This window comes from Manis pentadactyla, chromosome 15 (genome assembly GCF_030020395.1).
Source record: "Manis pentadactyla isolate mManPen7 chromosome 15, mManPen7.hap1, whole genome shotgun sequence".
Lineage (NCBI taxonomy): Eukaryota > Metazoa > Chordata > Mammalia > Pholidota > Manidae > Manis > Manis pentadactyla.
The window spans coordinates 5,276,479-5,302,006 of record NC_080033.1 but is presented as its reverse complement, the minus strand read 5'-3'; the positions used below and the strand labels follow the sequence as shown (position 1 = coordinate 5,302,006).

Here is a 25,528-nt window from a genome sequence, read left to right as displayed (position 1 = left end):
CGTTTAAGCCCTTCAGCAGCATCTGCTTTACACCACTGCCATACCTTCCAGTATTATCTCTGCTCTTCACCATACATTGTAGAACCCTGACCTTTACCTGGGAGAGTGCCACTTAACTAAGAAAAAACTACATTTCCCAGTGTCCTTTGTAACAGCCATGTTGCAAGGCTCTGGCCAATAAGAGGTAAGTAGATGTACTGGGGCCGACTCCCGCAGTGTAGTTAAAGCTAAGGACCCTTCTCCTCCTCCCATTCATCTCCATCATGCTACCTGGAATGAGGACGTGAGGGCTGTATCTTGAGCTGTGAGAATGAGGGCCTATCCTTCATCTAGTTGAAGTACAGAGCTGGAAGGAACATGGATCCTTGATGACTTTGTGGGACTCAATACCACCCTTACATATTCTGTCTTCTTAAGGCACTTCCTACTTCAGGTTTTTTGTTTTTCATAGCTGAATCTAATACTTTACTCTCACTTGCATACCAAAGCCTTCTCTGACCTAGATAGCACTTTATATTTCATCCTTACGGAGCTTATCATATTGGTAAATGATTAGTTACTTATGTGATTTTTGTTTTGTTTTCTGTTTTTGGTTTAATATCTGTAGTGGATGCTGCCGATGCCCCACCCACACGCTCTTGGAACTCACCATTGCTGTGAGCAAGGGTGCAATGGCTTTAAACAGAAACACCTGCACCTCTCTGGGGAGAGCTTGGTCTAGCTGCTAATCCTCAATCAGCCCACATACAGGGCAGACCAGAAAGGGTAGACGGTTAGTAGACCCCCAGAAACAGCCCTTGACCAATGACTGACAAGAGTTGGTGGACACTACACTGCCTCTTGAATAGGATGCCTTTGAGGGGTGTTCTACACTGTCATCTAGAGCTCTTCCGCAGGATATAAACTGAGTTAATGGGAACGATGACCTGCTAGACGCTACACCTTGTAGGGACCCTTTCCTTGGCTGTCTCATTTCCCCCACAGGCCCCTACTTGCTGGATTCACCACTCAAATAAGCCGTTTGCTCTTAAATATTTCAATTAAGAAGGGTTTGCTTCTAGGGAACCCAAGCTAACCCCTTATATGTCTCCTTGGTTAGAATGCTACCTTCTTTAGGACTGGGAATAGGTTTGTCTTATTCACCATTCTATCTCCACTACTTAGCAATAGCACAAGGTCAGCACTCAAGAGGTGATGGATAAATGTCAGTTCACTTTTTTTCCCTCTGACACATCTAGAGTTAACTGCCTATGACTGGTCCTGCAAGATATAAATAGGAACTACATTCTACTACTTACAAGAAGGGCCACACATGACTATCCAGGACTTCTCTGAAGATAATGCTCTGCTCATGGCAATCATGCTCCATTATCCTTGAAATTACATCAGTCCAAGCTATAAGAAGTTAAGGCACACACCCTTCACATGATCCCTTGGGTTTCACTAAGTTCTTTCAATGGCCAGAATCTACTACCTTTCTTCATTACTGACCCTCTAAATTTGCCTCTTTCCTCTTGACCTATTCTTAAATTTTTAAAACACATAACAGCATATCAAACCATAGACATTATAGAATAGTGGTTAAGAATCCACATTCGAGAGTCAAAATGGCTCCCATTTCAAACCCCAGCTCTGCCAGAGATTCAGATGGTGACCTTAAGAAAGTTACTCAGTTTCTATTAAATTTCCTCCTGCATAAAATAGGGATAATAGTATCTACAGCACAGGATTGTTTTGCATATTAAATACTATAATACATGTATAATAAACGGATCTAATTGTTAAGGAAAATGCAATAGAAGAAATAGTAAAGGATATGGTTGAAGACATAAACCACTTGCCCAAAGGTAACATTTCTCTGGAAAGCTACTGAACCATTCCAAGTTATTTAGAAAACCACTCCAAAAAATCATACTAACATCTTTTCTCACATATTCTTATTTAAAGACCTCACCTCTGCTGTGTGACACTCCCCTCAGATGGCCAGTACCTTGAGGGGTTCCTGAATTTGACCTTCTACACTCTTCCCAAGGGCACACAAACCTGCTCCCAGGCTATGTGCAAGTTAATAGAGCTAAGCTGGAATGCCAGGTTTCACCAGCAGGGGCCACTGTTTCACGCTGCCCTTCAGTGTAAGCTGTTTCAAACCGAGGCTCTGAGTGAATGCATGTCCAAGCAATCAATTTTATAAATTGAAAATAGATTGATTGTGTTTATTTGTGGAGATGCCTTCCAGCACGGCTCCTGCCCCACACTGCACCAGAGAGGAGCAGATTTGGGAACACTTAACAACCCAAATGGTGGTGTCTGGGACTCCCAGGAAGGTGTTCCTTCCGAGACAGCACAGACTGTGGTGTGGTTTTTCTCAGTTGTTGTGACAATCAGCGCATACCAATTACACTCTGGAGTTTGTCAGCAGCCAGAAGATTCCCTTGGAGGAGTAATTAGATCGCCTGTAATATACTATAAGGTAAACACTTTTTATTAAAACATGTTGTGTGCTGACTGCAATGTGGATTTACTTTTCTGATGCTAAAGGGAAACAAACCCTCAGAATCCAGGCAAAGGTGGGGCAGACAACATAAAAAATGCCACAGAGTATTATCAACCAGGGGAAGAAGTGGTTTGGCTTATCCAAATAAATATGCGTGGTGAGATGGTAGGAGCGTCTATTTGGAGTTGGTTTTGGTTCTCACCACATTCACTCTGTCCCTCTGAGCATGATAATTTACCATGTTAAAACTCAGTTTCCTCTTCTGTGAAGTGGGAATAATAATGCCTCCCTAGTAAAGTTATTCTGAGATTCAAATTACAGAACATACCTAAAGTATCTCCAACAGTAGATACACCCCAAAACAGTACCATATATTGCAGATGTTATCAGTTTCAAACTCATATCCCCTCTGAGCTCACCATCTCCTGTACCAGAGGATGGCTTCCTACTGAGAGCATCCGAAGTTCTCAGCCTGGGGGTTCTCTCTGCCCAGGTACACGGGGCAGGCTGGAAGGGCCAGGACATTAACACTTCCAGGGACAGCCCCTAGCCAATCATGCAGAAAACTTAGTGATCCATACCCATTTCTTCACTCCTTGGGTGGACAACTCTGAGATTTGTTCCATACTGCCTTTCTAGGGCCTCCTGGGCGCTTGGATTCCGTTTGTCCATGTGGTAACCTGCTCATTCACGCACCCTGTGTTGGCTTCTGTCGCTTTCCTATGTCACTTTCCTCCCTCCTGGCAGGGGCTTTCTGGGATTGCCTCCAGAATAACCGCTCACACTCAGATTCTAGTTTCAGGATGGAAACCAGCCTCAACACTGTATCTCACAATGTAAACAGGCTTAGTATTTTGGACGATTGGGTTTAAAATAAAATATTCAATTCATTAGCCAAGACTTGTCTATTCAGCTTCTTCCAAACCCCTCTCTTCCATCCCCCAGCCATTGCCTCAGTTAAGCCTCTTCCTATTTATTTTTTAAATTTATTTGTGTCTGCTGTCCATGCTTCCAGTAACTGTATCATCTAACTCATCAGCCACTTACTGCCAAAGCTATTACCTCAAAATGCACTTCGGGAAATGCCAGTCCCTTGTCTTTGTTTCTTAAGTCTTCAGTGGCGCTGGCTGCCTCCAGGGTTATGTGTTAAGTTTTGTAACACAGTATGTAAAACCCTTCAAAAGCTGGTCCCAACCAATCTTCCAGCCTTATCTCCAGTGAGCTGATGCTCTGCCCACACAGAACAAGCCAGGGTCTTCTCAAAAGGCCTTTCACCCTCTACCTTCAGATGTGTCTGAATGTGCTTGATCTTTCCCGTGTGAAGAACCTGGCTCATCAATCAAGGTCTGGCTCGTATGTCCCCCCTCTGCGAGGACTTCTCCACTCCCCAGGCAAGTTAACAGTTCCCTCCTCTGGGCCTCTATAGCAGCATCTGAAGGCATGGCCTCAGTCAGTCATTCAACAAGCCTTTTTCTGAGCATATTCTGCTATATACTAGTCATGAGCTAATCCCTGGGGGGAAACCATGCTGGATAAAAACAGATAATTCACAGCTGGAAAAATGAGACAGGGCAGTAGATAATCATACAAAGGCCTGTTACAAACTGCCTTGAGAGTAACCATAACGGATGCTGACCCAGCCTGGGGGTTGGAGAGCTTTCAAGGAGGAATGGGTGCTTGAGTTCAAAGTGGGTAGGAGATGACACCATATGAAGGAGGTGGAATGGATCCCAGGTCTCGGAACAACAGGGGGTACGAGGGAACACAATACTCCTTTTGAGGAATAGAAGACCAGGGCATTTAAAGCAGAGAGGAGCAGGGAGAATGGAGGTAGAAGAGGCACTTAAACCATCCATTGAGTCCCCTCTACTTGGCTGTGTCCTGCCTTCCTGCCTCATGCTCTGGGGATGAGCTCCTTAAAGGTAAGGACCATGTGTCGCTGAAAGCCACATTCACCCAGCACTCAGCACAGTGTGAGTAAACAAACAGAATGTGCCCACTTTATGGATGAGAGAGTTGAGGCTCAGAAAGGTTGAATGCATTGCCCAAGACCCCGCGGTTGGCAGTTTGGCCACGCACGGAACTAGCGTATGTATCCACCACTCCTCAACTGTATCTTTCTTGAGCAGGCAAACCACCACGCCCCCCCATTGTTTCTCCTTTAAAAAATTCTAGTTTTCCTACGAGCTCTTTTCAGAGGGATCCATTAACAAAAACCAAAGAAACGAAAAGCCAGTTACTGCTCTGTGTGTGTGTGTGTGTGTGTGTGTGTGTGTGTTGGGGAGGGAGTGCATACTGATCTTCTGGGGGTCAAAACAAGAACATGACCGGCTTCTGGCACGGGATTCTTTCCCGTGGCCCTAGATGGTGCGGGTGGGGAGAATGAGCCACGGCCGACTCTGCTGACGACGCCGGGAGACGAGCATCCCCGCTGACCCTGGAGGTCCCGAGGCCGAGACCCTGGGCTTGGGCCCTTCAGGGCGGTGAGTGGGATTTCTAGTTTCCCGCTTCCCCAGCCTCTCCGCCCTCCAGCGGGACCGGCCGCATTTCCCGTCTATCCCTCCCGCCCCGCAGATGTGGTGGGGAGAGGAGGCAGCCTGGTCGCGGGAGGCGTCCTCCAGGCCCAGGCGTTCATCTCTGTCCATTTCAAGGCTCCCAGCCCGCGCCGTATATAACCGAGTAGTGCGCCCACGGCGGAGAAGACGGCGTCCTTCCTGCGCGTTTTATTCAGTCTTGGGCCACCTACGGGCTCTGGGGCTGGGATCCAAAGCCCGACCTGAGACTGGTTCAGGAGCTGGAGTTGCGGCTTCCCTCGGGCAGGGAAGAGAGGTGGGGAGCGGGGGTGGGGCAGGCGGGGCGCGGCTCTTGCCAGGTTTACGGCGGAGGCTGTGGCCCTCGCGCGGCTCGCGGAGGTTGCAGCCATTGCACCGCCGAGCATCCCACATTCAACGGGAGGAACCCGCGGGAGGCGAGCCCGGAGCCCCGCGCCGCAGCCGCCGCAGCCCGTGCGCCCCGCGTCCCCCGCACCTTGGCCAAGGAAGGCGTGGAGAAGGCGGAGGGGACGGAGCAAATGATCGAGAGGCAGGCAGGCAAGGAGCCGGCGGAGGGCGGCGGCGGCGGCAGCTCTCACCGCCTCGGGGACGCCCCGGAGATGCGCGCTGTGGTGCTGGCCGGCTTCGGGGGGTTCAACAAGCTGCGGGTCACCAGGAAGGCCATGCCCGAGCCGCAGGACGGCGAGCTCAAGATCCGCGTCAAAGCCTGGTCCAGTATCCGCGCCTTACTCGCTTGCTCGGTTTTTCGCGCGTTCGGCGCCCGGGGTGGGGGTGGGGGGCGGGGGGCGGTGGTGGCAGCGCCGCGGCGGGCACGCTGCCCCGGGAGGGGCCTGGGGGAGCGCCCCGCACCCGCACTCTCCGGGCGTCTCAGTCTCCGCGCGGCCCGTGCTGCGCGGATGATGCTGAGAGCCGGCAGTCGCCCTTCCCAAGCCGGATCCGGGGGGTGGGGGGGGGGTACTGAGCTCTTCGGCGCGGAGGAGAGCGGTGGGCGGTGGCGCCCGGCGCTCCCGGTCTGGAAGGTTGCGCCGACGGAACGCTCGGTGGGGAGGGAGAGCTCAGCTGCCAGGAGAGGGGGTCTGACCATAACATGGTTAAAAATTCCTAACTGTCGGCTTCCTGCGTACGGACGTCGTTTTTAGAGTTTCCTGTGTGTGATACTATTTAATACTTCCTGGGACCCAGTGAGTAGGTACCACCGTTATCCCTGTTACAGGCGATGGAAGCAGGACCGAGAGAGAGTCCTCTGCCCACTATCCCTCGGCCGCCACTAAGTGGCATGGCCAGGATTTGGTCCTGGATCTTTGTAAGGCCGGGGACGGGGGGGCAGGGCTGGGGAGACTGTACCTCCTCCCCGCTCCTGCACACTTAACTCCAGGTGGCCCTGTATGGGGACAGGGTGGCCATACCAAGCATCTGAGCCTGGGGCGGGGTGAGGCCGAGGCTCCCTCTTCCCCACTAGCATCTTCTGGGTTTCTCCAAAGAGGACAAACAAAAACAAACAAAACAGGGATAATCTTCTCAGAACTCCTGCTCCCGTCTCGGAAGGAGCTCACTCCCCACCCCTCCCTGCCCCGCTGGGATTCCTCTGGCGTGTTTAAGCCTGTGTGTGTGTGTGTGTGTGTGTGTGTGTGTGTGTGTGTGTGCTGTCACTATATGATCATTTCCCTGAAGTTCTGGGGAGGGAGGGCTCACCCCCGGGGTTCACTGGACCCCGCACTGAGTTCTGCGTCCAGCATCACAGGGAGCTCCTATGGGGGACTTGCTGTCAGCAAAGTGAGACAGGCCTCTCCTTACCTCCGTGTTTTAAAGCCCCCAACAGACTCTGCTTCCTAAAGCAGCAGCCAGATCACCAGTTCCCAGGTTAGACCTCCACCCCCCAAACCGGGAATCTGGGAATGGATCTAGAGGCAAGAAAAAATGCCAGGAGATCCCCTCCTCTTTCCTGCAAGTGCAGGTGCACGTTTGATTTGCCAGACTGCAAGGCAGCGGGCGAGAGAGGCAGGCGCTGATCTCTGGCCGGTTCCTCGTGTACATGGCTGGTCAGGTTGGACTCGAAACAGACCCTTGAGCCTCTCCCTGGGGAATTCAGGTTAAGGGACGAGGCTTTTGAAACTAGGGGATCCTATACAGTTCTATTGTTTTAACAGAAACAAACTTGTGGAACCAAACTGACCCAGAAGGCAGAGCTCACACCTGCCCTTCTCACCAATAAATCCCCAATGCCCAGCACAGTACTTGGCACATGAAATGTCCTAAACAAGTGATTGCTGAATGAATGGACTGAGGAAAGATGCTTGGGAGGGGATTGTGGAGTCATTATTTTTCTTTACTCGCTGGTGGAAGAATGTTTGCTTAGGTAAATTAAACCATGTATTGATAATTCTCCTTATATGTAAAGTATATATAGTTTAACATATCCTTATATAGAGATATATAAAGCCCTCCATTCAAATTGAGGATTGGATTCTGGGGCTCCATCAGAGTATATATTCAGAGAATGAAAGTGGTGAAGCTACTTTTTAAAGAAAAGAGTATCATTTGTATTGTGGATAGGTCTGGGTTCTCCAGCCTTATGTTAACTGCATAAATACCGATAGGAACTGAAGCATTTTGAAGTAATAAATGTCAAGATGAAGGTCAGGAGATTGATTTCCAAAGCCAGACACATAAGCCTTCGTAGGAGCTGTACACACACACCTGCACGCACCCAATGGAATCACTGCAGACCCTCCACCCTGGTTGTTCAGAAAGCGAAGCGGGCACGGGAAAGCATTTGGAATATGGTGTTGCAGAGGGCTCAGACTGATTTTCATTTCTCCCACCTGGAAGCAGAGTTAATTGGTTTTGCAAGAAGAGATTGGAATAGGTTTGTGAAGATTGCTCGCTGGGCTCTTCCTCCTCCACTGGGCTGAGACTGGCTGGCCAGAGGTGCCCACTGACTGTCAGTGTAGCCTTGGGAGCCAGCATGACTCATTCCATATTTTTATGCATCAGCTGATAGCCTCCTGGATAAAGGTCTCCCTTTTATCTGCTCTCTCTTTTCTAATAGAAACCTTTTATCATTAAATAGAATATGCTTTTTGCTTGGAAATAAAACAGAATCCAACTGAACTAGTATCATTCAGACCTGGAGTGAGGGTTCAACATGGTTACTCTATAAACTTTGTAGAAATGGAAGAGGGGGGGAAATACATATTTACCTCATTTGCCCCCTTTCATTTATGGCCCAATGAGATAAGTGTTATGGCATAGCAAATTGAGGCTTGGAGGTGTTGACTAATTTCCCAAAAAGATCACACACATAATAGAATCTAGATTTGAGTCCTGTTCTGTCTTTCCTTAAAGCTCTGCAGTTTTCCTTTTATTTTCCTCCATGGAAAAGCCATAAGAATGTGATTTACCCCTCTGGCATGTAAACCTGCTTGCCTCCCTTTCTTCAATGAATACGGCTCCTTTGATCTTTTTATGCTGGCTTAGGGAAGCATTCCCTGGCTATTACCTAAGTAATATGACTTTTCCCCTAATGCATGGTCAAATGCAGCTCAAGACGGACCACTGTGAAGCATGTGGGGTGGGGGGGTTAGCAGAGTCTTCTGTCTAAATTGTTCCAAGAGCATCAGCTTTGATGGGGGAACCATCAGACCCATTTCACCAACCACTGAACAATTTATACAGCAAATGATTTAAGTGACCACGTGGAAAAAGCATGTGGCTTTTGGAGAAAAATGGAGCTGGATGTCAGCCCAAGCCCCACCACTTTCTATCAGTATAACCACAGTGGACATTGCTCTCAACCTCTGCAAGCTTTCTGTGCCTCAATTACAAAATGGAGCGATAGGATGAAGCTCATGGTGTTGAGGGGATCAGATGCAAGGGAGAGACTGGGACTAAGTGGTCGCTGTGGCTTCTTGCATTGTCGTATTTATGCCTCTATGACACATTTTGATCATATACATGCTATAGGCGCTATCATGTCACATCTGCCTAGTGGTGAAGAGTGAGACCTTCCAGGCATGAGTCCCAGCTTTGCCACTTGCTAATGGGATGTGTTGGGTCTGTTCCCCAGGAGACAGAGCCTGAGACAGCAATGCTTTTTTAGGGGGGTGCTTTTAGAAGAATGGGGACACAGGAAGCAGGACAGGGCGGGGCAGGAGCTCACCAATTAGTGGTCTCAGCTGGGTCCTACCAGGAGTCCTGGAGCATGAATTGTACCACAGAGTCGATCCGACCTTCAAGCAATGCGGGGAGCCTTTTGTGCCCCTGTCCCCCCTTCCCAATTATGGGCTGTGGGCTGCCTCCTGAGTGGGGGTCTGGAGCCTCTCAAGTGGAGATGGCTTCTGTTTGACAGACGGCAGTTCCCCTTGGAAGGAGGCCAGCGGGGAGGCGAGGGGACCCCTCTGAGCCTTAAGTGGCCAGCACTGTGAGCAGCTGGAAGATGGGTGCACTGCCCAGGGAAAGGGATCCGAGTGAGGCACAATTAGTGCCCCTGTGATCTTGAACGTGCCGCTTACTCCTCTAAACCTCAGTTTCCTGGTCTATAAAATGGCGATAATAATAGCACCTCCCTTCAGAGTGTGGTAATGGAGTTTAAATGAGATACAGACGTAAAGACCTTTTCGATGATGCCTGGCTCCGAGTCAAAATGATAGCTATTGCTATTTCAACTATTACTCTTGGTTTCTGTAGGCTCTCTGTAGGTTCCCCTTCAAACTGGAACTCTTGACAGTGCAGGGGCACTGCTAATAATTCCCCCAGGACAGCAGCAGGGAAGGGGACTGTTCTAGGCAAACCAGGGTACGTGGTTCCCCTAACCTTAAGGGTCTGTCTTCGGCCTTTGCCACCAGCAGTCTTATCACAGTGGAGCTTGTCTGGGACAGGAACCGGCAGGATTTGAGGCTGAGGCTCCCCAGGCTGGGATGCAGGACTGTATTTAAGTGGCCATTAACAAGCCTTGCCCGGTTTGTGGCTCAGATTGGCTTGTGGAAAGGCACTAATGGATTGGGGGCATTTATTTTCCGGGACTGATTTACAGCAAGAGGCCACATGAAACTGCTGGAATAAAGACAATGAGATGAAAACTGGTTCCAGCCAGCTCTGGCTCCATTGGCTGACCTGAAAATGGGCCGAGGGCAGGCCACACTAGAAGAAAGCCAACAGATTGGTGGAATTCTAATCTGTCATGAGGGCAAAGGGCACTGGGGAGCACTTTATTTATTGAGCACTTGTTATGAGCCAGGAACAGAGTTGTCTGCTTTATATACTTTGTTTCATTTTGATCCTCATGGCAACTCAACAAGATGATTATTACTGTCTCCATTTTAAAGATGGGGAAACTGACGTTCAGAGACATGTCAAGATCACAGACTGCTAAGGGGAAGAGCAGTGTAAAAATCCAAGTCCGACTCGTTCCTGGACTCTTCACAATTGGGAGTCATAACGTCAGAGAGACAGAGTGACAAAGGCATAAAAAAGGAGATGACAGAGGAACACAGAGTCAGACAAAGACTGGAATCAGGAATACAGAGAAATCATGAATGCATCGGGTTGATTTGAAGTATAAGTGATAAGACTCAAAATTGCACAGTGCCATCTTGCCCATCAAAAATGGCCACTGTGTGTGAACCTTGTCCGCTTCCCCTCCGTTTTGGATGTACGGGACCCTTTGGGGATCCACCTAGGATCAGTTGCTATGACTGCTGACCCAGAATACCCATGCCGGTTAAACACAATCACCACTGCTTGGATTCACTCAAGCGCCTGGCTTCCTACCTCCTCTGCCTGGAGTGGGCCGACAACTTGAGTGTAGGATGCCCCCAAACAGCACTGCATCAGACTGTCAGTGACTCGGTCAGTCCAGTGGAAGATGGCCGGGATGATCCTCCCTGCTCTTGTTCACATAAATCAATGGAGTGCTCGAGCTTAAGAGACACAGACGTTTGTATAAAACTGAGAAACTGCTTGGAGGGTCTCCGATAGCCAAGCCAGGAGTCACTCTCGCAGAGAGATTGGAATGAAGTGTTGTAAATCACTCTGTGTTGGATGGAGATATCTGGATTTGATAAAAAAGGATGATTCTGTTCTGAGTCACATTGAGTCTCATTTGGTGATGAGAAGGTGGAGATGCTACGTCCCAGGTCTTTCTTATCAAAATTTCTCATCAAAATTCGGATTTTCCCATTAACTATGTCCTCCCTCATGTAGTCTGGGGATGGTGACAATGACTGCTCTTTGTCCAACAATGGAATGGACTTCTTGTCTCCCTAGCCATTTGAGGCAGAAAGGAAGCCCAGAATCAGTGATTCTTCTGCTTCATAGAAAGGGAAATATAGAGCATTTTATAGGACATCTGACCTATATAGGTGCCCATCAACAGCCGCCTAATTGTAGCTACACAGACATCAATGGCAGAAACCAATGGCAGATGGAACGACAAGTGACAGTCGCGCTCATCCACCCCCCACCTGCCGCATCTTTGCAGCGGCCAAGCCTGTTCTCCACGCTCTTCCTTCTCCATCTGACCCTCACACCCATGAGGTTACCATCCATACTTTTTAAGAGAGGAAAAGAGGACTCAGAGATGAAGCGCAACAGTGAGAAACGACAACGATCTGAGTTCAGACCCTGACTCTACTTCACCGTGGCTGTGTGATCTTAAGCAAATAGTACTTTCAACGCACCCATATCCTCATCGTGGTAATAATAACCACTTTTTGATATTGTTTTGAAGACTAGTGGAGAGTCTGTGAAAGTCCTGACTGCTCTGTATATACAGTGGGTGCTCAATAAAAGTTATTTTACTGAGTCAGTTGGCTGTAAAAGACAAAATGGGGACTTGGTGTCATCCTTGGGCACCTTGTCCTGCTGGCTTCTCACCAACCACACTGGCTGGAGCACAGGGTGCTGACTTTGTCCTCTCATTCCCAGCATCAGGGATGGATCTGGATGGATCTACTGCTCTCCTCACACCAGCTCTCTGCATACCCACCCATGGGTGGCAGCAGGGACTGATGTGATAGCTTCCTGTGCAAACAGTCCAGCCCCTGGAGCCTGCTTCCCTCTCATTCAAAGGAACCCAAATTCCCTGACCTTTGGGCACATGTATCCCTGACATTCAGCACTGACAACAGAGCTCACCCGGGCTTGGGGAAACAGCACCCCATGATCCCAGGTTCCTGGCATTTCTCATACTTAACAAGGATCATTTTGACATCTTGGCATTTGTCATAGAAGAAGAGGTTTAATTAGAAATAGGAAGAGACATTTCATAGGAAAGGACAGCAGGCATATAATCTCAAATTAGTCTGATTCCTCTGTGTGTGATCTCACACAGAACATCAGTTGGAGCCGTAGTATTAAAACGTGTACATTTAATGTTTGAAGGCCCAGGAGACAAGATAGATGCTCCAGTGATGGTGGCCGTTTCATCTTTGAACGTGGTGTTTTCTTGGTGAGCACATGCAGTGAGCTTCTGTCCTCCGTCTCCTGTCAGTGACCCTTGGTCCCTCAGCAGGGGTCATCCCAGCATTGTTCTGGAGCCAGGGGCATGCTGAACAGTGCTTTCACAAACAGAGTCCCCTTGGCAAGTTCAGGCTTTGGGTCCTCCTATTCTGACTCCTCTAAAATGGCTGAGGCCCCCAGAGCCCGACTCAGGACAATTATCTTCTGTGAGAGGAATGATGATAATAATTCTTGCCGTGGACGGGTACTGATTAAACACCCAGACTGCATGGGAGGCAGTACACTCTCTGGTTATAAGGCAGTTAAAGTATGAAGTGACACAGACCTGGATTCAAATTCAGCAACCTATATCCCACCTTAGGAAAATGACTTAGTCTTTTGAACCCCCCCGTTTGCTTGTCTGTACTGTGGGGTAAATGTTTTCGTGTGAGGATAAAAAGATAATGCATCAAAAGTAAATGCATCTGACGTATCTAGCACATTTAGTAATTGTTGAATTAATGAACTCTTTGTCATGTAGCATATGTTTAATACACATTAATGATGAGGAGGAGATGCAAAGAAATGGGCCATTAGAAAGTCCCTTCATACTTCATAAAGTTTGCTGGAGTCCCTGTTCAGACTCCACGTGTCTCTCATGAAGGGCACAGGACCCTAACATCAAAAGTAGCCCAGACAGGATATGCCCCCGTGCCATGACATAAACAAGAAGATCTAGATGAATTCCCGATGGAACAAGAGAGGACACGGAATGTGCCCCCACCGTGTGCCAGGAGCTCCCAAAGGAAGACCAGCCACTTCTGCTCTGACGCCTCTTTTCCGTCTCTCAGCCGTGCTGACCGTCATGATGAGCCTGCTCCTGGACTTCTGGGCTCTGCCCTCCACTTCCCCGTCCATCTTTTATCTTCTCTTCCCTCCTGAGTTAGTTTCATGTGCTCCTCCTGCAATGGGCCTCCTTCTTGAGACTCGGAGAGATGGCAGCCTTTTGCCCCAGCTGCCTTGTGCAAGTTGAGCAAGGCCCAGTGCACAGAGAACCTTTTTCTTCCAATTTTCACATATCAAGGGAAGAATCTGACTGGCCCTTTATGGATCACATACCGGCCCCCCGGGTGTCTTTTTATCTCTGGCCGAAGGGAATGAAGTGCTGTGCTTGGCCACATTTGTGTCTCAGGCCCTCCTACCCTCACCTAGAAGAATGGGGCCTCGTGACTGACAGCCCACCAGGAACACACGCAGAGTGTGTGTGTGTGTGTGTGTGTGTGTGTGTGGTGGAGGGGGAGGGTAGAGACTCTAAAAGGAACGGAGAGAAGATATCAGAAGACAGGGTAAGAAACCCACTGGACTGGTGCAAGTGGGAGCCATCATCAGGGACAGGAAACTCTCCCCCTCACCCAGAAAAAGTAAAGAATCAGGGAGGGGCCTGGCGGAGGCACCTCCATTCCCTAACCTGGGACCTCATCTCTCAGCACAAACTTATTATATTAAATAACATATATAATATTTTCAACTTCGAGGCCCATCGTCATTTTTTTTTATAGTTTAAAGTATTTTTTAAAATTCATTTTATTATCATTAATCTACAATTACATGAAAAACATTATGGTTACTAGACTCCCCCCTTCACCAAGTCCCCCCGCAAACCCCTTCATAGTCACTGTCCATCAGCATAGTAAGATGCTGTAGAATCACTAACTTGTCTTCTCTGTGCTGCACAGCCCTCCCCGTGCCCCCCACCCCACATTATACATGCTAATCATAAGGCCCCTTACTTTTTCCCCGCCCTTATCCCTCCCTTCCCACCCTTCCTCCCCAGTCCCTTTCCCTTTGGTAACCGTTAGTCCATTCTAGGGTTCTGTGATTCTGCTGCTATTTTGTTCCTTCAGTTTTTCTTTGTTCTTATCTTCACATATGAGTGTAATCATTTGGTACTTGTCTTTCTCTGCCTGGCTTATTTCACTGAGCATAATACCCTCTAGCTCCATCTATGTTGTTGCAAATGGTAGGATCTGTTTTTTTCTTATGGCTGAGTAATATTCCCTTGTGTGTATGTACCACATCTTCTTTATCCATTCATCTACTGATGGACACTTAGGTTGCTTCCATTTCTTGGCCATTGTAAATAGTGCTGCGATAAACATAGGGGTGCATCTGTCTTTTCCAAACTGGAGTGCTGCATTCTTAGGGTAAATTCCTAGGAATGGAATTCCTGGGTCAAATGGTATTTCTATTTTGAGCATTTTGAGGAACCTCCATACTGCTTTCAACAATGGTTCAACTAATTTACATTCCCACCAGCAGTGTGGGAGGGTTCCCCTTTCTCTGCAACCTCGCCAACATTTGTTATTGTTTGTCTTTTGGATGGTGGTGATCCTTACTGGTGTGAGGTGGTATCTCATTGTGATTTCAATTTACATTTCTCTGATGACCAGCGATGTGGAGCATCTTTTCATGTGTCTGTTGGCCATCTGAATTTCTTCTTTGGAGAACTGTCTGATCAGCTCCTCTGCCCATTTTTTAATTGGATTATTTGCTTTTTGTTTGTTGAGGTGCGTGAGCTCTTTATATATTTTGGATGTCAACCCTTTATCGGATCTGTCATTTATGAATATATTCTCCCATACTGTAGGATGCCTTTTTGTTCTATTGATGGTGTCCTTTGCTGTACAGAAGCTTTTCAGCTTGATATAGTACTGCTTGTTCATGTTTGCTGTTGTTTTCCTTGCTCGGGGAGATATGTTCAAGAAGAGGTCACTCATGTTTATGTCTAAAAGGTTTTTGCCTATGTTTTTTTCTAAGAGTTTTATGGTTTCATGACTTACATTTAGGTCTTTGATCCATTTCAAATTTACTTTTGTGTATGGGGTTAGACAGTGATCCAGTTTCATTCTCTTACATGTAGCTGTCCAGTTTTGCCAGCACCATCTGCTGAAGAGACTGTCATTTCCCCATTGTATGTTCATGGCTCCTTTATCGTATATTAATTGACCGTAAATGTTTGGATTAATATCTGGAGTCTATATTCTGTTCCACTGGTCTGTGGCTATGTTCTTGTGCCAGTACCAAACTGTCTTGATTACTGTGGCTTTGTAGTAGAGCTTGAAGTTGGGGAGCGAGATCCCCCCCACTTTATTCTTCCTTCTCAGGATTGCTTTGGCTATTCGGAGTCTTTGGTGTTTCCATATGAATTTTTGAACTATTCTAGTTCATTGAAGAATGCTGTTGGTAATTTGATAGGGATTGCATCAAATCTGTGTATTGCTTTGGGCAGGATGGCCATTTTGACGATATTAATTCTTCCTAGCCAAGAGCATGGGATCAGTTTCCATTTGTTAGTGTCCCCTTTAATTTCTCTTAAGAGTGTCATAGTTTTCAGGGTATAAGTCGTTCACTTCCTTGGTAAGTTTTATTCCTAAGTATTTTATTCTTTTTGATACAATTGTGAATGGAATTGTTTTCCTGATTTCTGTTTCTATTAGTTCATTGTTAGTGCATAGGAAAGCAACAGATTTCTTTGTGTTAATTTTGTTTCCTGCAACTCTGCTGCATTCTGATATCAGTTCTAGTAGTTTTGAAGTGGAGTCTTTAGGGTTTTTTATGTACAATATCATGTCACCTGCAAATAGTGACAGTTTAACTTCTTCTTTACCAATCTGGATTCCTTGCATTTCTTTGTTTTGTCTGATTGCCGTGGCTAGGACCTCCAGTACTATGTTAAGTAACAGTGGGGAGAGTGGGCATCCCTGTCTTGTTCCCGATCTCAGAGGAAAAGCTTTCAGCTTCTCACTGTTCAGTATGATGTTGGCTGTGGGTTTATCATATATGGCCTTTATTATGTTGAGGTACCTGCCCTCTATACCCATTTTGTTGAGAGTTTTTATCATGAATGGATGTTGAATTTTGTCGAATGCTTTTTCAGCATCTATGGAGATGATCCTGTGGTTTTTGTCCTTCTTTTTGTTGATGTGGTGGATGATGTTGATGGATTTTCGGATGTTGCACCATCCTTGCATCCCTGGAATGAATCCCACTTGGTCATGGTGTATGATCCTTTTGATATATTTTTGAATTTGGTTTGCTAATATTTTGTTGAGTATTTTTGCATCTACGTTCATCAGTGGTACTGGTCTGTAATTTCCTTTTTTGGTGGGGTCTTTGCCTGGTTTTGGTATTAGGGTGATATTGGCTTCATAGAATGAGTTTGGGAGTATTCCCTCCTCTTCTATTTTTTGGAAACCTTTAAGGAGAATGGGAATTATATCTTCTCTGTATGTCTGATGAAATTCTGAGGTAAATCCATCTGGCCTGGGGGTTTTGTTCTTGGGTAGCTTTTTGATTACCACTTCAATTTCATTGCTGGTAATTGGTCTGTTTAGATTTTCTGTTTCTTTCTGGGTCAGTCTTGGAAGGTTGTATTTTTCTAGGAAGTTGTCCATTTCTTCTAGGTTTTCCAGCTTCTTAGCATATAGGTTTTCATAGTATTCTCTAATAATTCTTTGTTATTCTGTTGGGTCCGCCGTGATGTTTCCTTTCTCATTTCTGATTCTGTTGATGTGTGTAGATTCTCTTTTTCTCTTAATAAGTCTGGCTAGAGGCTTATCTATTTTGTTTATTTTCTCAAAGAACCAGCTCTTGGTTTCATTGATTTTTTTCTATTGTTTTATTCTTCTCAATTTTATTTATTTCTTCTCTGATCTTTATTATGCCTCTCCTTCTGCTGACTTTAGGCCTCATTTGTTCTTCTTTTTCCAATTTTGATAATTGTGACGTTAGACTATTCATTTGGGATTGTTCTTCCTTCTTTAAATATGCCTGGATTGCTATATACTTTCCTCTTAAGACTGCTTTCGCTGCGTCCCACAGAAGCTGGGGCTTAGTGTTGTTGTTGTCATTTATTTCCATATATTGCTGGATCTCCATTTTAATTTGGTCATTGATCCATTGACTATTTAAGAGCGTGTTGTTAAGCCTCCATGTGTTTGTGAGCCTTTTTGCTTTTTTTGTACAATTTATTTCTAGTTTTATACCTTTGTGGTCTGAAAAGTTGCTTGGTAGGATTTCAGTCTTTTGGAATTTACTGAGGCTCTTTTTGTGGCCTAGTATGTGGTCTATTCTGGAGAATGTTCCATGTGCACTTGAGAAGAATGTGTATCCTGTTGCTTTTGGATGTAGAGTTCTGTAGATGTCTATTAGGTCCATCTGTTCTAGTGTGTTGTTCAGTGCCTCTGTGTCCTTACTTATTTTCTGTCTGGTGGATCTGTCCTTTGGAGTGAATTATGTGTTGAAGTCTCCTAAAATGAATGCATTGCATTCTGTTTCCTCCTTTAGTTCTGTTAGTATTTGTTTCACATATGCTGGTGCTCCTGTGTTGGGTGCATATATATTTATAATGGTTATATCCTCTTGTTGGACTGAGCCCTTTATCATTATGTAATGTCCTTGTTTATCTCTTGTTTCTTTGTTTTGAAGTCTATTTTGTCTGATACTAGCACTGCAACACCTGCTTTTTTCTCCCTATTGTTTGGATGAAATATCTTTTTCCGTCCCTTGAGTTTAAGTCTGTGCATGTCTTTGGGTTTAAGGTGAGTCTCTTGTAAGCAGCATATAGATGGGTCTTGTTTTTTATCCATTCAATGACTCTGTGTCTTTTGATTGATGCATTTAGTTCATTTACATTTAGGGTGATTATCGATAGGTATGTACTCATTGCCATTTCAGGCTTTAGATTCATGGTTACCAAAGGTTCCAGGTTACTTTCCTTACTATCTGAGAGTCTAACTTAACTAACTTAGTATGCTGTTACAAACACAATCTAAAGGTTCTTTTCTATTTCTCCTTTTTCTTCCTCCTTCATTCTTTATATATTAAGTATCAGATTCTGTACTTTTTGTCTATCCCTTGATTGACTTTGAGGATAGTTAATTTAATTTTGCATTTGCTTCGTAATTAGCTGTTCTACTTTCTTCACTGTGGTTTTATTACCTCTGGTGACAGCTATTCAACCTTAGGAACACTTCCATATATAGCAGTCCCTCCAAAATAGACTGCAGAGATGGTTTGTGGGAGGCAAATTCTCTCATCTTTTGCTTACCTGGAAATTGTTTAATCCCTCCTTCAAATTTAAATGTTAATATTGACGGATAAAGTAATCTTGGTTCCAGGCCCTTCTGCTTCATGGCATTAAATACATCATGCCACTCCCTTCTGAGGCCCATCATCTTTTAAATCTGTTTGTTGATCTTGGAAATTCTACAAACTTCCTGTCTTTTCACTGAAATGATGAATGCCAGCCTGGTGCTTGGTTAACAGTTGGCCCTAAATAAATGTTTGGGGGATGAGTGAATATATGACCGACTTCCCCCAAAATGCTGGGCGTGCATTTCTGCAGGAGTTGCAATGTCACTTGTAAATATGACTTCATGCTCCCTGTGTCATCTCAGCTTTCTCTGGCAGGAGGCCTAAGTCCCTCCAGCTGCAGGTCTCGTGGCGGGAGACGCAAACGAATACCAAAGGAGGTACATTTGCAGAGCTTTACCTTTTTTAACACAATCTGTTCTCTTGAATTTAGACGTTCACTTTTTGAACTTTAATAACTGCCTTCCCTAGGCTGGGTAATGTGAGTCTCTGTCTTCTCAAGATACTCTGTGATTTCTCCCCATTGACATGCACCTCCTCCGTCGAGTGGTGGAGGCCAGGGCTCCTGCAGAGAACCCACCAGTGCTGCTTCCGATGATAGTTATTCCAAGAGCACGTACTCAGGCATTGCTGAAAGACCTGTACACCTGGGGGCCCGGGGCCCCACCAGCCTGGAGGTTAAAACAATATTTAACTAAACTGAACTTACTGTGGTAATCATTTTGTAATATCTGTATATTCTATATATCTCAAATCATGATGTTGTAAACCTTAAACTAATGCAGCGGTATATGTCAATTATAGCTCAATAAAATAAAATTGGAAAATAAATAAATAATTCGAACGATTGAAAAAAAACCCAACAATCTTTTAAAATGAACAGTATGTCCGTGACTCTGTTCCTACCTTCCTTTGCAGGTATCAGGGCCCCCACCCTTCAATACCTCCCAGAGAGTTGCAAGGGTTTCCTAGAAGGTGTTGCATGGCACTCAGAAACACAGGTCAGCTGGTTCCCCGTTGGTTTTGAGCTGCTCCTGTCGCCCTGTTCTGCCCTCCTGCCTTGCACCGGAGCCACCAGTGTGTTTCCTCATTACCTGTCCATCCCAGGTGGAGTCTGGCCCTCTGCTCAGGCTGCGGCAACTTGTCCACCCAATACTGGTTATAAAGCAGCCATTGGGACCTTATATATTAATACTTCTACTGTTCAGAGTTAATAATAAAGACACTTTTATCATTAATTTTGTATCATCATTATTATCATATGACCTTTATTGAGGGCTTTTTGTGTGCCACAGGCGTGATGTTAAGTGTTTTATAGAAATTTCATTGACACCAAACATCTCACAGATGAAGAAACAGGATCAAAGAGGTGAGGGAACTTTCTTAAGATCCCATAGCTAGTAAGACAGAGAGCTGAGCTGGAGCCAGGGTTTGTCTCTCTTGAGGGCCTCATCTTCACGCATTTTACACCCACTTGTCACTGACTCTGTCTGGAGTTGAAGGACCATCTGAGTCCTAGCAAATACCACAGTCAGAATCAAGCCTTCCTTTGGTTTTGCCACAGGCATCTTCATCGGGGCTTATATTCTCCTCCTTGAATTTCCCTTAGGATGAGGTTTTTTCTTTCTCCCAGAAGGCTTACCTGCTCTTCACACAGGTAGGTTCGTAGTAGGGCAGCCCCACTAGCCCAGAGAGTCTGAATTCTACAGTGATCTCCAATGAGGCTTTCAAACTGCATGCCACACAGCCCCCTCCGCCTCCTCCCAATGCACACACATTTGCTTTTTGAATAGACTATCCATCAAGCTACAGACTTGCTTTAGAAAAAGAAAAAAAAAATCCCTTGTCGAAAGATCAGAACGAACTGCTTTTCATTTATCTATGCTACGCCTAGTTCAATCAGCTGGTGGGGGAGCGATTAAACCCACCGTTCCTATGATTGGTCTGAATGATTTTGTGACTGGATTCTCTTCATCCTCCCAGCTAAACTTGCTGAAACTGTTCCGATTGGGGACCTTGTTATTAACTCTGACTCAACATTTTGTGAGTGGAACCTGGGATGCATAACGCAGCTAAGGACGTGCCCTCCTTCCCCTAACAGCCCATTCGGATGTATCTGGCTTCAGATCCTCTACATCCTTCTCGTACTGCAATCAGATGGCTGTGCCTCTGGGACTGCCTCTTCTTAGGAAAGAAACAGCAAAAGCAGTTTCACCCTCGCACCCCCTGGAGCCCCACCATCTCTGCCTTCAGCCTGCCGTGTGTGTAGGAAAGTTGACTTTCTCCTTTTTCTCTGTTAAGATTTTTCTTTCCTTTTCTTATTCTCTTCTCCTTTTGTATGCTTGATGTAGCCAGGCCCGTCGGCTCTTGAATAGAAGCCCAACTTCAATATAATGAGAAGCACTGTCAAATTCTGTTGAGTCTTTTAGGAAACACCAAAACTGGACCTTGTGCTAAAGAGAACATCACAAAAATTTTCTCTTCTCATTTACATCCCCATCTACACGCCTCCTGCTCTAACTCTCTCCCTGAGCTCTTCAAACTCTCCCAGACTCTCCAATCTTGCCCTTGCTATCTCATCTTTTGCTTCGACCTTTGCTTGCCTTTCACCTCTATCCTTTCATCTTCCAGGGGTAGATGTTTGCTCTCCCCGAAGCACAGTCATCAAGGTCGTTGGTCTTCTCTGTTGTGCTCTGATACCAGTGTACACAAGGCTGCTGCCATGCATGGCTGAGAGATGGTTCTCCTTAGCAAGAAGGAAAGACAGAGGTTGAATCACTCCTGCTTCCTACTTACACCTTCAGTGGAGGGGTCATTGTGAGACCAGTGTGCCCTGTGTTGCAATGGGCACTGCAAAGTGGATTTTAAGACAGGACTTTGTCCCCCCTTCTGAGGTGCTCTCTGTCTATGGGGGAGAGAGCCCAGTGGTGATTCCAGTATTGCCTCCTTCTTAGGCTAATTGCATTTAAATGTTAATGAACTAAAATTGGAAGTTCAGTTCCCCAGTCACACAAGCCACATTTCAAGTGTGCGGTAACCGCATATGGCCAGTGGCCGCCCCATCGGACGGCGCAGACACAGAACGCTCCCACATTGCAGAATGTTCCAGGGGACAATGCTGCTCTAGTCATCGCTCCATTTTTCCTATTGAAACAACTGTTTTACGAAAAAAATTATTTTTATCAGCAGCAACGATTTAGGATTAGTGTCATGTGACAGCAAAAATGGACCATTCCTCCGAGGGCGCCCTGCCCCTCTGGGTCTCCAGTGAGAAGTCAAGCTAAAACCACTTGGCGCTGTCTGATACGGCCTCTCCCCTCCATGGAGGGGGGCAGGAAGCTGGAGACGTTAGCAGAACAGGTGCAAAGGGCATCCCCATTCCTAAGGGGTATACTCTCCCATGGAGGCCTCCATCCACGATTCCTGCAAGGTGAGGGAGCCCTCTCTCTGCTAGCCATGACCTTTGTACCACCTCTTGTTGGGGACCAGTGGCATTTCTGAGAGATTCATTTGTTGATCTCTGCATTCCTGGGAAGCAGAGACATCACTGTCATTCTTGTCACCCTGGGTCTGAACCTAGCCCCCGAAACCTTGAAGGATCTGTTGAATGTAAATTGAATTAGATTGAATGTTCTATATCACCAATCACTGCCAGGCACCTGTTTAAAGTCAGTGACTTGGTGAACACTAACATGGCACATAGAAATTTTAACCTTTTCGGAAACCTTCTTAGGAATAAATATCTATTCCTCTCCCAGGAGAGGCTGAGAGTAAATAAATAACTCCAGCTCCAAACACCAAGGGGTTATTCTTGGCATCAAGGGGACCTTGTTTGGGACCCATCGGTAATAGGCTTTTCTGTTTCTATTGAAAACAGACTCTTGATATTTAGCTTCTCAGTGTATCTCCTTGGCCATTTTGTTCTGTGTTTGAAATACTACTGACAGGTGTTTTGAATACTAATTTGGACAAAAGATATATTTCCTTTCTCAGAGGAAATAAAACAGATTTGTACACCTGTAGCCCCAGCTGTATGCCCTCATCACCAGTCCAGTTGTACAGCTAAAGGGATCTGAGTGGGGCAACAATGGCATGATTTGCTTAAGAAATAAAGTGGTAGATTACCAAAAAACACCAGATGTGTCAGAGAACTTCATATGTGTCCTATAGCTGCAGTGGTCTGTTTTTAATAAAGATAGTGGTGGAGAGGGTCGGAGGGTCATGTGGAGCCCGACACTGAGGGACAATGTCAGGAGAACCCGAGTACCCACAACACGCGCCTTCCCACCTCTCCCGGAGCGCAGGTGGCCTCTCTCTCCTGAGGTCCACCCAGGACAGTTCTGCTGTTCTGAAGGGAGAGATGCCCTTTGAGATTTGCCTAAAAGCTGTCCTGGCCTAGGACAATGAATGTGTATGTTTGTCTTCCATAGCAGATTTGTATCAGTCTATTCTCTCAGTCTCAAGGTAACAAAATGAGTCCTTAAACAAACCCAAAAAGAAAAAAAAAAGAATTGATAGCAAGATTTTCTGAGATCAATGCCGATTGTTCTAGGCATTGTCATGTTATCAGCTGAGATGAAGAAACAAAAATGAAAACATCTGGGGAAGTGAGGGAATGGCTCAAACATCTGCTTCTCGGCCACACCGTGGATTTGGAGTGGGATGTTTGGGTGAGCACAGGTAGCAGCCACAAGGCTAGGGCAGGACGAGGAAGGGCACACCTGGTGCTGCTCGGCCCAGAGCAGAGCCTCCCTCTGGGCAGGCCCCCAGCCCCCCTGGCAGGGCTGCCCCGGAAGCTGGCCGTGCCGCTCAGCAAGCGGCGGGAATTGTACCCCGCGCTCTGGGATTCGGCCGTGCTCCCCCGTTGTGGCCGGGTCTCCTCTGGCTTCTGGGATCCCGTACTTCCCGCAGACACGTAGGAAGGGCTGAACCACTTTTCTTCATGGATTTCCCCAAGAGTTGCCAGTCCTGCGTGTATTATGACCGTTTGTCTGCCTGTACCCTTCTTTTTCCTTTGGCTCTGTCGCGTCACTGATGTGTTGATCTGTTCAAGTCATCCATTGCCCTTTCCTCTCGTTCTTTCGGGCCCCAATTTAAAGATACCATTCTTTTTTCCGCTTCTCTGAACTATTTATAAGAACCCGTAAGCCTTTCCTCCTTAAAGACCACCACGTTAAGGGGCTCCGTAAATGTCCGCCATCAGTCACAACTGCTCTGTGCCCACAGGGGATTAAAACTCTGAAAAGGACGATCACACCAGCTCTCTTGTACTGGGTGCTGGGGTCCACCCACCGGGACCCCCTTTGGGGACCCTGGCACTCATTCTCCCCACCACCGGGAGTGATGGCTGCAGACGGCTGGCTCTGTAGCCCTCCTGAGGAATTGCCCTCAGCTGAAGGCAGCCTCTTTGCTCCAGGTTGCACCTGCTCCCTGGGGGCAGCTCTTGTCCCATGACTGGCTGATGCCAGGGTATAAAGGCCCCGTCCCCTTGCCGCGATTCATGATGAATTCAGGGACCATCAGCTATGGAACTTTCTCTGGATAAAATGAGACCCTTTAACTATGACATCAGTGTTCAACTTCTCCTTCTACCCAGTTCAGCTTCCCTCACACCAAAACGGGCGCTGTTCCCTACAGGACTCTTTGTCAGACCTCCCGCACGCAAATCTCACCTCAGAGTCTGCTTCCCAGGGACCCTGACCTGTGACACCTTGGTGTGATGGTGATAATGAGGACGGTGGTGGCGGTCGCAACGATAGCTTATGCTCCCCGAGACTTACTGTGTGCGAGGCACTCTATGTTACATGTACTGTCAGTGCAATCCACACCAACTCCCCATAGGGTCAATACGTTACTATCCCCTTTTTGAGAGGGGAAAACTAAGGCTTGAGGAGATGGAGCAACCCACCTGAGGAAGAGCCAGAGAGCTAATGCTAAGGATTTAAATTTAACTTTGATGACTGCAGAGAACCATGAGAACAATTCTTTGGGAAAACCTTTCTGGGGTCATTATTTTGACTGCTTGCTTGTCTGTGTGATTGCACACCTCCCGGTGGTGGTGGGGTGAGCACTCTGCCTGCACTTGTACAGAACCACTCATCACTCCGTAATGTAATCAGCTTTTGTGATTCTGTTTCCCCATGAGAATTTTAAGTCCCCCTTAACTGTGGATATCGCACACTTAGTATACACTCAGCATATAGTAAATGCCCACTGAGACAGATGGGTCGAGAAGTCTCCTTTTGTAACTGGGAAAACGGAGTGACAGTCTCACAAGAGGAGAGCAAAGTAATTAGCTAAGAGCACAGTCTCTGCCGTCTCACTTCTTGCTTTCACACCTTGGCTTGTGAATGTCTATGGTCTTGGTTTTGCTCTCTGTAAAATGTGGGTAACGTTTATCTCTTAGCATTGTTATGGTTGTTGTACGCATTAAATGATAACCATGCTCATAAAACACTTGATCCCATGCCTGCCATATAGTAAGCACCCTATAAATGTTAGCTGTTACTGAATGTTACAATTACTAGCTACAAATAATTCCTTTTGTCCCTATGCCCTATCACCAGAGAAATTAGAGTGGAGGATTCTGGATATCTGCTAGCGTCTTGGGGTCCCTTCTGTCACAAAGCCCTATGTGAGAATCATGGAAAAGGTCCTCTCTTGGGTATTTTTCTTTGTGGGATCAGAAAGCTGATTTTGGGCCAATGGAGCAGTATTTTCAACCCTAAAGGCACATGAGAATATGTGCCTGGGCTAAAAGAGACTCCCGGAGCTGGGGCCAGGATGTGTACACCATTATCACCGTGACACGCATCCAGAAAGTGATTGTACTAGAAGAAGCTCAATCAGGCAGCACCCTCTATGGTCAGGAATTACTGCAATAGGGGAAGGG

At 46.4% G+C, this 25,528-nt stretch overlaps 1 protein-coding gene across 1 annotated transcript in view; it reads left to right on the top strand.

Annotated features, from left to right (window-relative positions):
• Nucleotides 1-25,528, top strand: part of LOC130681110 (synaptic vesicle membrane protein VAT-1 homolog-like) — a 100,989-nt gene that overhangs the window by 13,935 nt on the left and 61,526 nt on the right. Inside the window, 1 exon segment of the mRNA XM_057493305.1 lies at nucleotides 5,178-5,755. Within this exon segment, the coding sequence (XP_057349288.1) occupies nucleotides 5,178-5,755 (578 nt within the window).